The 19416-nt window shown below is 35.4% G+C and overlaps 1 protein-coding gene and 1 long non-coding RNA gene across 2 annotated transcripts; both read left to right on the top strand.

Annotated features, from left to right (window-relative positions):
- Positions 1-2240: 2240 nt before the first annotated feature.
- On the top strand, positions 2241-6969 carry LOC131950458 (uncharacterized). Its single transcript, XR_009388315.1, has 3 exons — positions 2241-2438; positions 6413-6503; positions 6788-6969. It is a non-coding gene; the product is annotated as an uncharacterized LOC131950458 (long non-coding RNA).
- Positions 6970-7777: 808 nt separating this feature from the next.
- On the top strand, positions 7778-18693 carry LOC131950461 (uncharacterized). The gene is made up of 5 exons (XM_059312628.1): positions 7778-7922; positions 8701-8821; positions 13920-14083; positions 15902-16069; positions 18347-18693. The coding sequence occupies exons 3-5, from the start codon at positions 13934-13936 to the stop codon at positions 18539-18541; spliced, it is 513 nt and encodes a 170-aa protein (XP_059168611.1). The 5' UTR covers positions 7778-7922; positions 8701-8821; positions 13920-13933; the 3' UTR covers positions 18542-18693.
- Positions 18694-19416: the final 723 nt, after the last annotated feature.

A 19416-nucleotide genomic window follows, 5' to 3' on the forward strand; every position in this document is an offset into this window, starting at 1 on the left:
TATCAGGCCCTTCACGAATTGAATGACACATTACGTGAATATCCGATTACAATAGACGCGAAACTTTGGTGCGTAAAACAGTTTTTTCTTGTTAGAAGAGTTGGTTTTGTTATCCAGATAAATGTGTCATTTTTACATTCTAAGTCAACAAGTTGTACAAACTGGCCCTTGGTGTCTGCTCTTTACAGTCAAGTCACTATATTTGACCTCATATAGTGTAGCATGTCATGAAGTCACATGTCACATCCATAGCGCATGGTATTTAGGACATGTATTTCACTGTTCACTATAATTTTAAATAAGTGAACGCCTAGTAAAATGTGCATGTAACTCTGTACTGCATATTAAAATAGAGGTGCTGTAACATAATTACCCTTTGAATGGGGTTAAGTACGAGAGAACGGCCGTAGATGTATGTGTTTTTACATTTTTCATGCAGTTGGCTTTATTGTTTTTAATAACATAAGGGCCTACTTTTTTTCAATGATTGATAGAGTTGGCCCATGTTGCTGTTTGTCCTTAAAATGAATAGGCCTAAAACTTGTACTTGCTTTCGTTTTTGTTTTTCAGAATTCGGTTGTTGTGAGTTGTTTTTACTTTCTCGTATATACGAAGTATAGAAAAAGTCTTTTAATCGTGCAAAACAGAAATAGATATTTTTTTCAAATCTCGAAGTTTTTCACTCACTGGGTAGGAAAAACATAGTTTTGCAATCTTGTACGGATTTCTGTGTATGTGTTTCTGTGTGTCTGTAAACACGATAACTTGAGTACCGTTAAAGCTAAGTTGATGAAATTTTATATATAAGTATATCAAAATCGTAGATCCGTATCAGCTTTTGAATTGGTGTGCAATTCTTTTTTTTCTACGAGATTCTATTCTATTTTAAAAAGTTTAAGTAATTAAAAAATGGATTAAAAATATTGTCTATGTCCTGAGTTGCCATCCCCCGTAGTGTTATACAAGAATATCCGAGAAAGTTTAGAGGAGATCACTCCCGGTTTATTATATTTTTTTGCAAGATTACAAGACTTTCTCTATATTTTGTATATACGAGAAAGTAGAAAGGGTTCGTTTCACTCTCTCTTTTACGGAGTAAAGAGGAAGTATTGTAATCGTTTGCAATGTATAAACTTACAATTTTGTTATAATATAATTATCTGTTTAAAATAATGAATCATCGTTGTAAAATGTGTTACATCCATACTTATCACACACGAAGCAGGTATATATTCGATAGATACTGTCATATGTACAACTGCCATAGGTACAACTGTGATAGGTACAACAGTGATAGATACAACAGTCTTAGGTGCAACAGTCATAGGTACAACAGTGATGAGTACAACTGTTATAGGTACAACAGTTATAGGTACTACAGTTATAAGTACAACAGTGACAGGTAAAAGATTTTTGATAGAAGATGCATCCTCGGATAATTTTTTTGCACTATAGAGACACACGGACGATAAAGTGTCATACAGGACAAAATGGTCAATAGATGGTAACAAGATTGCTGGACAAATCATATGAGAGTTCACGGACCTGTGTACAATGTTTAGTTGGAGTAAGTAACAGCTATAAACTGGGTGCAAGGGGAAGTCGCGTGCCAACGAAAGAGAATCTCTAAATAGTGTTTCCAATCTTCTTGGTGTCTTCTTCCAGGTCACGTCTCCAGGTCTTTCTTGGTCCGCCTCTTCTCCTCCTGACCTGTGGATTCCAGGTGAGGGCCTGTCTTGTTATGCTGGATACAGGCTTTCTGAGTGTGTGGCCAATCCATTTCCATTTTCTGTGGAGGATCTCTACTTCAGCTGGCAGTAGATTTGTCCCTTGCAATAGAACATCGATTCCGATGGTTTTAGGCGAGCGAATTCGAAGGATCTTTCTGAGGCGCGAGTTTATAAATGATTGTATTTTCTTCTTATGTGTGACAGTTATTCTTGACGTCTGAATAGTGAAAGACATGCCCTAAATACCATGCGCTATGTATGTGACATGTGACCTCATGACATGCTACATTACATGACCTTAAATCAAGCAGTCTGACTATAAAGAGCAGTCATCATGGACCAGTTTGTGCAACTTGTTGACTTATATGGTCAAAATTGACACATTTATCTGGATAACAAAACCAACCCTTCTAACAAGATAAAACTGCTTTGCGCACCAATGTTTCTCTTCTATTATAATCGGATATTCACGTAGATCTAGTTTTTCATTCAATTCGCGAAGGGCATGGTTTTTCGAAAGTGTTTGATACGTTAAGAGAAAATAAACAAGGTCCTATAATAAGTGTTTACCACTAATATTATATAGTTCTAGATCTAGATCTATATATATTCATGATGGCTGCTCGTTGTTGGGGCAATTTACCAGAGAATGTTTTATTGGAAATTTTTAGGTTATCATCTCTCGACACTATTGGAGCATCGGCTCAGGTAATTTTAGTTAAAGAACCAAAATTTAGATTGTAAATGGACGCCAGCGACAAGTCTCAAAGGTATTTGAGAGGCCCATAAATTAATTTAAAAATCATGCTCGGCGTAGTTACAGTTAATATGGTTATAAAATATTGTCTGTCTAGTTTTTTTGGACTTTACTAATGATTGGATGTATTTGATGTTTTTAATATTTTCGGTAACTAAATAAAAAAAAATAAAAAAGCAAAAACAATTTGGTTTTCACGCGTAATGGCGACATAGACAATGGCTTCTTGCAATTTGATAGCCCACCATAAATTACGGTCCTAAATATAAAAAAAAGCATATTTTTTATTCCATGTCAACAACATTACGGAAAGATTCTCCATTGATAGATCTAGAATATTGTTTGTTAATGTTAGAATGGTAGTGTAGAGTAGTAGCATAACAACACTTTACCTTTGATTTGTTGTCGTTATTTTCGACAAGGCTTGTGCTGTTGACAATGTTTGGATAAATCAATGGACACTAACTGAGTTGACGGGACGCCTGCCATCTTTATTGTTGACATGAAAAAAAAAATTTTTTGTCAATGTTAATTCATAACGAATGGATGTAAAATAATTATAAGCTTAAGTAAGCACAAAAATGTAATATTTTAAGAGTAATCCTCCAGTATAGCGTTGGAGATTATCTAGTTATGTTTGTTGGGTTTCGCATACATTAGTTACTGTAAAGCATGGTTTATTTGAATGGTGTAATATAAATACATTCGATTGTACTAAATCAATGTTTTTACTTAATTTTAAATGTTAATTGACATAAGTAAAAAGAAATAAATAGTAGATTTAAATTAGTAGATCTAAATTTAAATTACAAATTCAAATGTAATAATTAGTTTACTGTTACTTTCTCGCATACGAAGTATAGCGGAAGTATTGTAATCGAGCAAAAATCGAAATCGAGATTTTCACAAATTCAACGTTTTACATGCCAATGAGTCGGAAAAAACATACTTTTGTAATTTTGTCCCTATGTCTCTGTGTGTATGTATGTGTGTAGTTCTGTATAATTTTTTCCAATAACCGGACTTTTCCTTTTTCAAAAGCCTATAACTTGAGTACTGATTCAGATAGATAAATGAAACATAAACATAATTAACATACACAGTAAAATTGTATTCAACATGGAAAAAACAACGTTATATACTAAAAAAAAGTATGGTTTACAAAACTTCTTGTGGACTCCGAAACAGAGTGACAGACTACGCCATTGTTTTACTGTTTTTTAAGTGCTATTCATTCGGGATAATATCCGTCGCTATACTGGGGGGGGGGGGGGGATGACCATTTTGAGAATCATTTTAAAATGTTAATGGAGCATTCAAGAATTTTTTAATGAATAGAAAAATGAGTTCTATAGCGACCATAGAGATTTTTCGAACGTCCGCTAGAAGCTTTTTACTTTTTACGGGTCGGCACATACTACATTTTAAGCCAATTACTACAAATTTAAACTATATCCATGCAGAAATCCAAATTAAAGAACCAAAATGAATTGCTTCAAAACTTAAAGTTTGTAACTGGTGTTTACCACGGGTGAATGCTTTAATCGGTGCCCGTTTAGAGAATTTAGTAGTAACAATCTTAATTTTTAGTCGGTTACTAAAACATATGTCTCCATTGAAGTTTACGATAAGATGTCACCTCCACCCCCCCCCCACACACACATATATACACACACCCCACACACATACACCCACCCTTGTCGAGATTGTGAATTTTTACTGAACAGGCTAATTAAATTTAGTTAATCGTATATTTAACTGGTTAAACACATTAATCTTTTTAATTTTTGCACTTTTTTCCTTAGTGTCATCCGGTGCAGTCCGCACAACTCTCGCAAAGGATCTGTAATTGTCACATATGTGGGTTAGGCTGGTTGCTACATATGTGGGTTAGGCTGGTTGCTACATATGTGGGTTAGGCTGGTTGCTACATATGTGGGTTAGGCTGGTTACTACATGTGTGGGTTAGGCTGGTTGCTACATGTGTGGGTTAGGCTGGTTGCTACATGTGTGGGTTAGGCTGGTTGCTACATATGTGGGTTAGGCTGGTTACTACATGTGTGGGTTAGGCTGGTTACTACATGTGTGGGTTAGGTTGGTTGCTACATGTGCGGGTTAGGCTGGTTGCTACATGTGTGGGTTAGGCTGGTTGCTACATGTGTGGGTTAGGCTGGTTGCTACATATGTGGGTTAGGCTGGTTGCTACATATGTGGGTTAGGCTGGTTACTACATGTGTGGGTTAGGCTGGTTGCTACATGTGTGGGTTAGGCTGGTTGCTACATGTGTGGGTTAGGCTGGTTGCTACATATGTGGGTTAGGCTGGTTGCTACATATGTGGGTTAGGCTGGTTACTACATGTGTGGGTTAGGCTGGTTGCTACATGTGTGGGTTAGGCTGGTTGCTACATGTGTGGGTTAGGCTGGTTGCTACATGTGTGGGTTAGGCTGGTTGCTACATGTGTGGGTTAGGCTGGTTGCTACATGTGTGGGTTAGGCTGGTTGCTACATGTGTGGATTAGACTGGTTGCTACATGTGTGGGTTAGGCTGGTTGCTACATGTGTGGGTTAGGCTGGTTGCTACATGTGTGAGTTAGGCTGGTTGCTACATGTGTGAGTTAGGCTGGTTGCTACATGTCGCTTGTGTGGGTTAGGCTGGTTGCTACATGTGTGGGTTAGGCTGGTTGCTACATGTGTGGGTTAGGCTGGTTGCTACATGTGTGGGTTAGGCTGGTTGCTACATGTGTGAGTTAGGCTGGTTGCTACATGTGTGAGTTAGGCTGGTTGCTACATGTCGCTTGTGTGGGTTAGGCTGGTTGCTACATGTGTGGGTTAGGCTGGTTGCTACATGTGTGGTTTAGGCTGGTTGCTACATGTGTGGGTTAGGCTGGTTGCTACATGTGTGGGTTAGGGTGGTTGCTACATGTCGCTTGTGTGGGTTAGGCTGGTTGCTACATGTGTGGGTTAGGCTGGTTGCTACATGTGTGGGTTAGGCTGGTTGCTACATGTGTGGGTTAGGCTGGTTGCTACATGTGTGGGTTAGGTTGGTTGCTACATGTGTGGTTTAGGCTGGTTGCTACATGTGTGGGTTAGGCTAGTTGCTACATGTGTGGGTTAGGCTGGTTGCTACATGTGTGGTTTAGGCTGGTTGCTACATGTGTGGTTTAGGCTGGTTGCTACATGTGTGGGTTAGGCTAGTTGCTACATGTGTGGGTTAGGCTGGTTGCTACATGTGTGGTTTAGGCTGGTTGCTACATGTGTGGTTTAGGCTGGTTGCTACATGTGTGGTTTAGGCTGGTTGCTACATGTGTGGTTTAGGCTGGTTGCTACATGTGTGGTTTAGGCTGGTTGCTACATGTGTGGGTTAGGCTAGTTGCTACATGTGTGGGTTAGGCTGGTTGCTACATGTGTGGGTTAGGTTGGTTGCTACATGTCGCTTGTGTGGGTTAGGCTGGTTGCTACATGTGTGGTTTAGGCTGGTTGCTACATGTGTGGTTTAGGCTGGTTGCTACATGTGTGGTTTAGGCTGGTTGCTACATGTGTGGGTTAGGCTGGTTGCTACATGTGTGGGTTAGGCTAGTTGCTACATGTGTGGGTTAGGTTGGTTGCTACATGTCGCTTGTGTGGGTTAGGCTGGTTGCTACATGTGTGAGTTAGGCTGGTTGCTACATGTCGCTTGTCTGGGTTAGGCTGGTTGCTACATGTGTGAGTTAGGCTGGTTGCTACATGTGTGAGTTAGGCTGGTTGCTTAATGTATGGGTTAGGTTGGTTGCTACATGTGTGAGTTAGGCTGGTTGCTTAATGTATGGGTTAGGTTGGTTGCTACATGTCGCTTGTGTGGGTTAGGCAGGTTGCCACATGTGAGGGTTAGACTGGTTGCTACATATGTGGGTAATGCAGGTTGTTAAATGCCTTTATTATCTTTAAGGTGTGCAATTATTGGAACTCAGCAACAAAAAGCGCATCACTATGGCGGTCCATAAAACTGGTTCTGGACGACAGAAAACTAGAAGATACCGGTTAGAGACATAAAGAGATAAAAATTTGATTTTTTTTTTACAAATCAACACACGAGGCATAATGAAATATCTAATTTATATAATTGATGTGTATTTGTACGTGTACGTGTAATATTATGTGCACGTGTTTGCATAATATACATTTACATATATATGCATGTATGTGCATAGACATATGTACATATATATATATATATATATATATATATATATATATATATATATATATATATATATATATATATATATATATATATATATATATTCTTAATCTACTGATATAGCTCGAAGATCTATTGCACTGGCAAAAAGATGTGCAGAAAACGTAATGGAACTGAGAATTGAGTGCTCAATTTGTAGCAATGTGATGGACGACACTCTGAAGATTCTTCAGGACGTGTTGAAGATTTTATGGAGATCCGAACTCCGAGTGTTAGAGCTGCAGGGGCTATACCCGGACGGGCCGACCAACACAGCAATGAGTAGGTTTGCTTCCTTTATGAACACATTTCTGAAGCAGCAGAAAAACATGGAGGCAAGTGTTGAATCATTGTCGTATCTCCTTTTTATCATCTCGATAGGCGCATTACATTTTCTCACATTTAAAAAGAACGAAGAAGAAGAAAATATCGGTAAAAATATAAATATAGATCAGGATATAGATACACGAACAGTCACCGATACGGACACAGGTGTATCTGTAGATGTAGATGTAGCCGTAGAGATGTAGACGGAACCTACACCTTAATTTTATTTTCCCTTATGACTTGCTGTTTCTCTATAAGTTATTTGGTTTTTTCGTTTACAAATCAACGCAACTATCTCTATCACGAATATATTCCGACGCTACTTAACTAAAATCTATTCAACTTTAACATCAATCCTAGACATCAAACTTCTAACTCTTTGACTATTACCTCAGTTATCCGACTGCCGCTATCTACTGCTTAAGCGTCATCTCGCTTCTTGATGGTCTTTTGATTCATTCTTATCTACTGACCAATGACAAAACTACCCTAAATTTCCTTAATCTATTTATAATTGTTTCCTAAAGTGACGTCATCACAAGTACCCAAAAAAATTCTGGGGAGTTTGTTTTTAAATATCATCTACTTTATGATCAATCAGATTAAACATAACAGGTGTTTGTGTTTCTAGCTATACAACTCTTCATCGTTTTTTTTTTAAATTTCCGTCTCGCATTGCTTCTATTATACACAATGAAGAGTTTGTTTTTAAATCGTCCGACAGGATTTTTCTCTGATCGATACAAACTTTGAAGACAAGTTCGTAACCAAGTTCTTGGAAAATCTCAGCAAATCTTCAGCGGAGAAAATCAAAGTAATTTGTTTGCACAATGCCTATAGCGACTACGACTACGACGACTTACCGATTCATGCATTCGATACCGTCTTAACAGTGAGTCATTTCATTTTTTATGTCCATATAGGGATTTTACGTTTTTATTATACATTAATATGTTTTCTTCTTGGCCTAAGAAGGTAGGCTCCGGAAAAAAACATCTTTAATATAAGAGAGCAAACTATTTGTTTCTCTACAGCTTCTAAAAGGTACATCCGAATATGCTTTTCGACGAAAAATTACATTTTTTTGGGTAACAATGGATTGTAGGATTTCCACCATTTATAAAATATTACAATTTTAAGTCCAATAAACAATGAATTCATAATCTTTTACCATATTTTGTGGTACTCAGTCAAAAACTTTTAAGTGAATATCTTCAAACTTATTTCTTATGAATTTTCAAATTTTGGATCCCTTAAAGCATTAAATTTTGGGGAATTTGGGCATTTAATCTAAGACTTAAAAAAGCTAATGTTGATTTAACTAAGGAATCAACTAAAAAAAACTCCAGCTTTTCAACCCGTAAATAAAAAATTAACTTCAAACGAATTCAATGATCGGATTAGTATATCAATATGTTACCTTAACCCTCAGAAATAAAATCGAGTTTTTGTTTGCATTTTGGGATTTTAAATATTAGACACACGAATCTCCCCTCTCTAGTGCATAAAGCAAGGCCACTGATTTTATGCTTAGATATTGACAGTGTGAAATAAAATTTTCTTGGCTAATGAGTTTTTGCTAGCTAGTTCACTGCTCTAGCTGTAACTATGGTCGTACGATTAAAATGTCATTTCTCAATTTATAAACTTTTGATGTGTTTTGTATCCAGAAGTTTACAAACCTTCAGTCACTAACAATTGAGTATCTCAGCGAAGCCCTACTACAAAACCTATCAAAGAGTCTGGGGACAAACTTCAAATATTTTTTTATAACTGTCAGTTACTTAGAAGGTAAGGTACTATAAATAGGGCCTAACATTATTACTAATATCGTAACCTATTTTTTAAAAAAGATCATGCAAACAGGTTCGGTCTTGCTGTCATCGGATTGGCCCAAATTGGCATTGATGCCAACATGTTGGCCCAATTTGGCATTGATGCCAACAGTGTGACCAAACTTGGCATTGATGCCAACAGTGTGGCGAAAAATTTAAATATAACACCGCTATGTTCTATAAATAACTCATCCAACAAACACTGCTGGGTACGTGACATAGATAGCAGTACAGCTTTGGCATATAGTCTGTGCTGTAGATCGTACCCTAGTAAGGATATTTAGACAGACAGCCGTTTGAAAGCAGACTAAAATTATCACGTGCAAGGTAAACTGCCAATATTGAAAGCTAATGCAAAAAGAATCGAACATCACAACAAGACAGAACGTATACGTATACGCATATGTAAATGTAATAGATTGAGTTAATTGTGAGGTCAAGGGAACTCACTCTCTGTATTAGTATTATATTTATATTGTTATCTTGAGTGATGTCCCTTACATGTTGTTATCTATAAATAGTTCTCTCTCGCCACCTGCTTCCTCTCTCTTTGCATCATGGCGTCTGTACATAATAAAGGCTGTTAACAACCAACGCGGCTTCTCGTCAGTCATTACAATCCACCTCATTTGGCGACGAAGGATAAACATCCACTAGAAAGAGCTCCTACTTACGCAAAAAAGAGGTTTGCTAGAGCTTATTAGCTAATTATTTCTAGAATTATGGCGCTGTATGGCCAAATAAATCAATTTGATGCGAATGATGAAATCATTCAAGATTACCTAGAGAGGTTAAGCTTTTACCTAGAAGCTAACAACGTGACGATAGAAGCCAAAAAGAGAGCTGTTTTGTTAACAGTCATAGGGCCTCAACAATTTAGGCTACTAAAAGACTTATGCGCACCAGCTAGTCTAACTACCAAGAGCTTTAACGAGCTGAGCAAATTGCTAACAGACCACCATGCGCCTACCCCATCAAAGTTTCTATGTCGAGCTAGATTTGACAGTAGGACTCGTCAACCAAACGAGTCAATATCAGAATATGTTGCTGCTTTATGTCATCTAAGTAGATTTTGTGAATTCGGCGACACGCTGTCTGACAGACTATGTGAAAAGTTTGTGACAGGTGTAAACAGCCCTGATATTCAAAGAAAGTTGCTGCTCGAGTCAGATCTAAAATTGGAAAAAGCAATACAACTTGCAACTTTATTCCAGCAGTCATCAGATGCGGCGAAATCTCTTACGCCTTCAGGGATCCATGCAGTAAACAGCAGGTTAGTCAATAAACATCAACCCCATCAGAGCATTCCAACTTATGCTAAACAGCCTGCTCGTTCAAATCCTAGATCTAAATCTAGTAATAATTATCAAAAATGTCATCGATGCAAAGGTCCCCATGCATCTCATCGGTGCAAGTTCAAGTCTGCAACTTGTTATAAGTGCAGTAAGCAAGGTCACATTGCCAAGGCCTGCTTTGCAAAGTCTTCGTCTGTTGCTAAATCTAGCCAGTCAAGACAGTACCGCAACCAAAGGCAGCACTATGTTAACTCTCACCAAGACTACCTAACCCAACCAATGAACCACTCTACCTGTGAAAATGCTCAAACTGATTCGCAGCCGGATTTCAACCTGTTCTCTGTGAAATCAATAAGTCATGCTCCCATCAATGTACCAGTTTATATCAACGGTAAGAGCATCAGCTTCCAACTTGACACTGGAGCATCTCTAACAGTCATAACAAAGAAAGATTTTGACGCTGTCACAGGAGGATCAGTGCCTCTACAACCATGTCACAAGTGTCTAACAACATACACTGGTGACAATGTTCCGGTAATAGGAGAGTGTATGGTTCATGTAAGTTATAATGGTCAAAGTGTTAAACTTCCTCTTCTTGTGGTTGAAGGAAATGGACCGCCATTACTAGGTAGGAACTGGTTAAGTGATCTTAAGTTAAATTGGGAGAGTATTTGTTCATTGAAGAATGTAAAAGAATCTAGTCTTACTTCACTAGATAAAGTAATATCTGAAAATAAAAGTGTTTTTGGTAACTCTGGATTACTAAATGATAGAACAGTGAAGTTAAGCATTAAAGATACAAATCCAAGATACTGCAAAGCTAGAGTTCCACCTTATGCAATGAGGAATAAAATTGAAAATGAGCTAAGTAGATTGGAATCTAATGGCATCATAAAGAAGGTAGACTATTCCGATTGGGCGACACCCATTGTGCCAGTGTTAAAGAAGGATGGTTCTATAAGAATTTGTGGAGATTATAAAACTACACTGAATAAGCAAATAGAGCTAAATAGGTACCCTATACCTAACATTGAGGAAATTTCTTTGAATTTGGCAGGAGGAGACAAATTCACTGAATTAGACTTTAGTCATGCTTACACTCAACTAGAACTGCATCCAGATTCAAAAGTCTATACGACAATAAACACACATAAAGGACTCTACCAATATGAAAGACTATGTTTTGGCATATCATCTAGCCCTGGAATTTTCCAAGCTGTCATGGACAGTATTTTTAAGGATATTCCAAATGTTTGTGTGTACTTTGACAATGTGTACATAACTGGTAAGAATGACACTGAACATCTTAAAACACTAGATAAAGTCTTGAAAATTGTTGGTGAAAAAGGTTTAAAGATAAACAAAGATAAATGTCAATTCATGCTGACAGAAATTAGTTTTCTTGGTTATATATTGAGCAAACAAGGCATCAGGCCTCAACCTGAGAAAACAAAAGCCATTAAAGAAGCACCCAAACCTGAAAATACCCAACAACTAAGAGCTTTTTTTGGGCTTGATAAATTACTATGCAAAGTTCATAGGGAATCTGTCTGGTAAACTATCACCACTGTACAAGCTGCTACAGAAAAATGCAACTTGGCACTGGGGTAAACAACAAGATACTGCTTTTAATACAGCAAAAGAGGCTTTGTCTGCTGACACCTTACTAACTCACTATGACCCAGGGAAAAGACTTATATTAACATGTGATGCTTCACCAGATGGTGTAGGAGCAGTCTTGTCCCACATGGATGAGAAGGGTGACAGACCCATTGCTTTTGCCAGTAGATCTTTGAACCAGGCTGAGAAAAATTATTCTCAGTTAGATAGGGAAAGCTTAGGCATCATTTTTGGTGTTAAGAAATTTCATAAGTTTCTGTTTGGTAGGAAGTTCACCATCTTTACAGATCATAAACCATTGCTAGGTTTATTTGGAGAAAACAAAACCCTACCTGAGCATGCCTCACCAAGAATTCAAAGATGGGCTATCACACTAACTGCATACAATTATGAATTGAAATACAAACCTGGATCTGAGAATAGTGCAGATAGTCTTAGTAGATTACCTTTAAAAAACCAAAGCCTGAGCTATGTACCAGAAGATGTATTTGTTCTCTTCACTATCATGGATAACTCCAATATAAATGTGAATGATATTAAGAGAGAAACACAAAAAGATGAGTGCTTAATAAAAGTATATGAGTACTGTAAGAATGGTTGGCCTGAAGAGTCTGTGAATGATGACTTAAGGCCATATTAAATAAGAAATAAAAACCTTTGTGAAAATAATATAAAAGATGGAGAAGATGCAGTCCATTATCAGTCAGAGTTGCCTAAACAAAGTATTTGTAACTTAATAAATGATTATGGTGATATGGCAATTTCAAATGCTTTAAAGAAAATACATTAGTAAGAAGGAATATGATCATCAAACAACTTTGCTAACATCATTAGCACTTACAGAAACTAAAAGGGTAACATCAAAAGAAAAGAAAAAGGATTTTTGCCATTTAATACACCCACTTCAAATACTGGATCACAGTTGCAAAGTGACATTGTCCAGGATATTACTTTAAACAGTATTTTTGGTTACCAGGAAAGCACTATCAGATTACCTGAGAAAATTGATCAATCAAAGAAATCTATGTCAGTCAAGGATCTGAATAACAGCATAATACTTTCAGATGCCAATTCAAAAATAGTTCCATTAGATCATGACAAACATTCATTGAAAGAGAATTTGGTGTTAATGAGAATGTGTATCTAAGAAACTATGGGAGAAGGGAAAAATGGATACCAGGTCAAATTGTTCAATGTACAGGACCTGTGCCTTATAAAGTTAAAAATAACTTGTGCAGATAATAAGTGTGAATCTGTCAATCCCACCAAATCTGATCAGTTCACACCAACTCAGTTTGTTCCACAACCAAGTTCTGTTGATATGAGTGAACCAAGTTGTCTGGAGTCAGAAAATGTAAATTCTGGAGTTAATGATTTAAATCCTAGACCTCCTGAGATAGAGAACCCAGATGGTCAGAATATTGAGTCACCAAATCAAAAGCCACTGAGAAGGTCAAGCAGGACAATCAAGGTCCCAAATAAGTTAGACCTATGATTCTAAAGGTCAAAAGGACTTTGACATTATTGTTTTGTATTTTGATTATGTTGTAGCATATTGTGCATTGTTTGTAAGGATGTAATCTACCATAGTGTTCATGTTACAATATAATTGGTGATTTTAGGATACTATCAATTGTTCTATTGAGAGATGTGTTATTGTGTTCTAAGGGTAAAGGGATGTAATAGATTGAGTTAATTGTGAGGTCAAGGGAACTCACTCTCTGTATTAGTATTATATTTATATTGTTATCTTGAGTGATGTCCCTTACATGTTGTTATCTATAAATAGTTCTCTCTCGCCACCTGCTTCCTCTCTCTTTGCATCATGGCGTCTGTACATAATAAAGGCTGTTAACAACCAACGCGGCTTCTCGTCAGTCATTACAATCCACCTCAGTAAATGTACACATTATATAAATATATAAATATATAAATATATAAATATATAAATATATAAATATATAAATATATAAATATATAAATATATAAATATATAAATATATAAATATATATATATATATATATATATATATATATATATATATATATATATATATATATATATATATATATATATATATATATATATATATATATATATATATATATATATACATATATATCTTGTTATGAAATTAGGAAACATACGCGGAATGGCATGGAGGGCTCTTATAGAATCCTGTCCTGACGTCAAGGTGTCACTAAATGTGTCCAACTACATAGATTGTGGTCTTTTGTCCCCACACATACCTTTGGTCAGCATTACGGTACGGTTCAACGGCCAGTCTAAGACCGGGGATCAGGTAAGTGATATAGTGAGCAGAGATTAACACTGAAGGATTTTTTCTCTCTCTCTCTCTCTCTCTCTCTCTCTCTCACACACACACACATACGCACACAAACACCACACATACACCACACATACACACTCATACACACACAGGCATATATATATATATATATATATATATATATATATATATATATATATATATATATATATATATATATATATGTAACATTTTTTTGGTATTTCTCCGGTTTACTACTTCATTACTTTATAAATAAACCGGGAGTGATCTCCCCTAAACGTTCTCGAATATTCATAATAATTTATAACACTACGGGGATGGCAACTAGGGATATAGACATGATTTTTACTCCATTTTTAATTACTTAAACTTTTTAAAATAGAATAAAACCTCGTAGCAAAAAGGATTGCGCACTAAGCGAACGCCAAACAAAATGAGTATGGTAGTGCGGAATATTATTAGTACTTTATAAATTCAAAAGTCTTTTTTTAGAAATCGGAAATAGCGTAAATTATTATTTCCGATCGACGGAAATGACTAAAAATTGGATAGAAGGCAGAGAATTAGATCTTGTACTTACATGTGCAATTTCATTGTCTATCTGAAACAGTACTCAAGTTATAGCCTTTAAAAAATGAAAGTAGAATAAGTTCCACTTCCGATTGTTTGAAATAGCTGGAAAGTTGATACAGAACTACAAATTTGATATAATACTTATATATAAAATTTCGACAACCTAGCTGTTCGGGTACACAAGTTATCGTGCTTACACACACACACACACACACACACACACACACACACACACACACACACACATACACACGCATAGAATAGGATTGTCCAGATTTTCCGACTTTATTACGCATAAAACGCAAAAGTTTTGATAAATCTGGATTTATATTTTTTTCTGATTAAAAAAAGTCCTCTATACTCCGGATGTGATGAAGGACTGAGGTGTAAAACTGTGAAAACTGTCAAAATGTCATATGATTTTTGTGCACGATTACAATATTTTCTCTATACTCTGTATACGAGAAGGTAATAATAATAATAAAACAGTACTCAAGTTATAGGCTTTTGAAAATGTGAAAGTAGAGTAAGTTCCACTTCCGGTTATCGGAAATCGCTGAAAAGTCGTTACATAACTACAAATTTGATATTATACTTATATATGAAATTTCATCAATCTAGCTGTAACGGTACTCAAGTTATCGTGTTTACAGACACACACACACACACATACACTCAGAGACATACGGACAGAATGGCTACGGCCAGTTTTTCAGACTCGATTAAGCAGGAAACGCCTAGATTTTAATAGCTCTGGATTTAGAATTTTTGTCTGATTGAATAAGTCCTCGATACTCCGGATGTAATGAAGGCCATAGGTGTAAAACGGTAAAACTTTCAAAATTTCATGTGATTTTTGTGTACGATTACAATACTTTCTCGTTATAAGAAAAAGTAAAATGGCGTAAAATTCTTGCTTTCAGCGAAAAGCAAAAACGCGCAATGAAAATTTCAATCTTGGGACAACAGCGTAACATACATTTAATCCGATTAATCCCTCTTTATTTATTCTTTAATTAATTAATTAGCTTAATTAACTGATTTATTTATTCGTTCGTTTATTTGTTTGTTAGTTAGTTTCTTCGTTTTTTCGTTTCTTTTTTTTTGTTCGTTTCTTTGTTTTTCTGTTTATTTATTTATTTTTTGTTTATTTCTTTAATCATGTTTTTTTTTAAAATGTTTATTTATAGATAGTGAAAAAGATGTATACATATTTAAATTAATGTCTCTCTATAGTTTTCCCTTGACAACATTGCCACCCTGTACCGCCACACACTGGAAGAGCTACACATTGGACATTATAAAATGGAGGGAAATTTGACAGAGGAATTTCTGGCACAGCTGGAGTCTTTTGAAAGATTACGGACGTTTTCGATGTCCATGACCATAAAAACAAAACAAAACGTAACTATCTAAATACTAGTCTAATTTATACAATCGCTGTAGCAAAATGTAGCAGTGAAAATACTCGTCTGATTCATAAAATCGTTTATCAATAAACCAAGAAGTATAATTCCCAGCTTTACCTAGTGAAGAACGTCCGTTTTTTGGGTTGTGGCAAATCTTGGAACTCAATTTTGACCAAATTCTAAGGCAGCGATTTCGTTCAAATTTTCTAGATACCTCCATCTTCGGTGGCAATGTATGAAAATCTATTTGTTAATTTAGATGTTTAATTAGTCATACAAATTAAATAAACGTTTTCAAAAAACCATAGTGGCACAAACAAATTTAAATTCTAAAGATCACTCGATAGATTACCTTATTCAATAACAAATAAACTGGGAGTGATCTCCCCTAAATTTCTCGAGTCTTCTTATATAACTTGGAATATAAACATGATTTTTAATTACGTAAACTTTTATTTTAAAAATAGAATAGAATCTCATAGAAAAAAGAATTGCGCACCAAGCGAACGCCAAAACAAAATGTGCATAATAGTGCGCAATATTATTATTACTTAATAAATTTACATGCGTTTTTTTTGAGAAATCGGAAATAGCGTAAATTAGTACTTCCGGTCAACGGAAATTACTCAAAATGTGATAGAAGGTAGAGAATTAGATCTTTTACTTTCATGTGAAATTTCATTTATCTATCTGAAATAGTACTTAAGTTATAGGCTTTTGAAACATTCAAAGTAGAAAAAAGTACCTTTTCCGGTTATCGGAAATCGCTCAAAAGTTGATCAGGATTCACGATTTTGATAAAATACTTATAAATGAAATTTCATCAACCTAGCTGTAACGGTACTCAAGTTATCGTGTTTACACACACACACACACTCACAGACAGACACACACACACACTCACAGACAGGCACACACACAGACACACAGACATACGGACAAGATTGCAAAATATCAGTGATGTGTAAAACGTCGAGATTTGTAAAAATCTCGATTTTTTTTTTGCACGATTACAAGACTTTCTCTATAGGCTACTTTGTATATACAAGAAAGTAAAAAAAAAAGAAGATATAACTAGCTAGACGCTATCAGTGGACTAGTCTGGTGAGCTGTGGTTCATGTCGAATGTTTACAATCGTACAGCGGAGTCGGATAAATGAAGGCTATTAGAAGCAGATAATATAGTTTTTAAACGATTTACAACTAAGGGGAGGTAACAATATTAAGATCTATCATTCGCTTGATCAGCTGGCTGTAGTCTGTAAATTGTGGTATCGGACTGCTGCATTCACAGGACAGATAACCGTCTTTCAGATACTGCGAGCTGCTGATGGTGTTTTAAAGCAAATATTTTTATTCGAGTCGACTTCATAAATTAGGAATCACTTTAAAACATATATATTAAAAACAAACTTACAGCAATAAGCTTTTAAGGCATTGAAAATAAAACCAATCTTCTTTCTTTCATAAAAATTAAGGTTGTTCTTAAGATTTTTTTTTTAATTTATATATTTTATGTCCATCAGAAGTGGGTAGAAATTGAGTTACAAGATTTGCCACAAACAAAAAAAATAGATGTAGAAAATGTAGAAAATAAAACATATATAAAAAAACCTTTACATCAACAATTTTTTTAAATGCACAGTAAATAAGAAAATAAAACTAATTTGCTTTCTTTAATAAAAGCTTTGGTCGCTCATCAGATCTTTTACATATTTTAGCAACAAAAGCTTCCTTATTTTAAAAAAAGTAAATTAGTTTTTATTTTCAGTGCATTTAAAAGATTGATGCTTTTAAAAGTTTTTTTTTTACATTTGTTTTATTGTTACTTCTCGCCATTCAATTTCCGTTTGCAGCTGTTTTATGCCATATCGCACTATTATTTTTTTAGTTAAACTTTACAATTTAGATATGGCTGCAATGCCACCTTAAAATCCGGTATATGTACCTAGTAAAAGCAGTTTCTTGCAGACATCTCTCGGGAGTAGAAACGAAATTTATACAGAAAACATTTACATTTACCAGGGTATACCCCTCCCAGGAAACTTTAGTACAAACTCCCCCCCCCCCCCGGAAAATGTCAAGCCCCCCCCCCCCCCCTCCCTGCCTCCCGGAGAAAAACGTCTGGAAGACACTGAGTATAAGCAAATCATTATTATTTCAAAAATATATACTCTTTGACTAAAATTTTTTAATCACAGATTAAGATTTCATTTTTATCATGATCGTTTTCACAGATTGTTTTTTGTTTTTGTCGTGCTCTTTTTCACAGATCATGTTTTTAAGGTCTTTTAAAGAAATTGTGAAAAATCAAAACAATTTGAGGGATGTCACCATAAAGTATCACGGCAGGCGGACGATCAATTCTGGAGTACTCCGTGAAATGGACAGTCTTAAGGAAGACTTGAAAGAATTTGTGGATCGTGGCTTGGTGCTAAAGTTCATCCTTCCAACGAGAGATGAGTAAATGTATTAGTTCTACAAAGTTGGTACGAATACAATGGATGAATTAGCTAGTTTAAATATTTATAATGTTTGACGTAACTGTGTTTCACTCCTAAGTTCTTGAGATGTGCAGTTTTAATTATGGTAATATTGTTTCACCTCCTTCACATACAGATTTTTTCACTTTTTTCTGTTAAAAAATAAAGATTGTACGTAATACAATTTTTTTAACTGTTTTTTTTTTTTACTATTGAAAAATAAAGATTGTTTTAAATTTTTAATGCAGTTCACAATGACCAGGATAGATAACATATTTGTTTGTATGTTATGTAAATATTTTATATTAGTATTAAATATTATGTAAAAAAAGTTATCTTTTAAAAAAATATAAATATGTTACACGTTCTCTTTAAGTTACATTTTTCATTACTTCAATGTTATTAGCTATATTACTCACACCAAAATTGTTATACATGTGAACTTACAGTCTTGTTAGTATTATTTATGACTGAAATAACGTGTTAATTTTGTTAGATATGTAACATTTATGATCTTAATAAAGTTGCTATTGCACTGTTATTGAACACGCTCTCAAAAATTCTCTTTTGTTTATGTGAAAGATTGAAAACATTAAACTTAGAAACGAGCGCGGTAAGGCCACAGTAAGACCCATCGTGTGTGTTGTGTGTATTGTGTGTATCTGTGTTTTTGTGTGTCTGTGTGTGCTACATGTGTGTCTTTATGATTATTATAACAAGACACCCACCATGAGCAGAGAAAGTCAAAGATCCGCTCCCACAAGTCCACCTAACACGGACCAGGAAACGTGACATCCGCAGGGTGAAATGACAAACTAATCTAAACCATTGGAAATGTCAACTAATATAAAGAGTTGAA

The sequence above is a fragment of the Physella acuta genome, unplaced genomic scaffold (assembly GCF_028476545.2).
Source record: "Physella acuta isolate Inbredline_101_S28 unplaced genomic scaffold, ASM2847654v3 ptg000765l, whole genome shotgun sequence".
Taxonomy (NCBI): Eukaryota; Metazoa; Mollusca; class Gastropoda; family Physidae; genus Physella; species Physella acuta.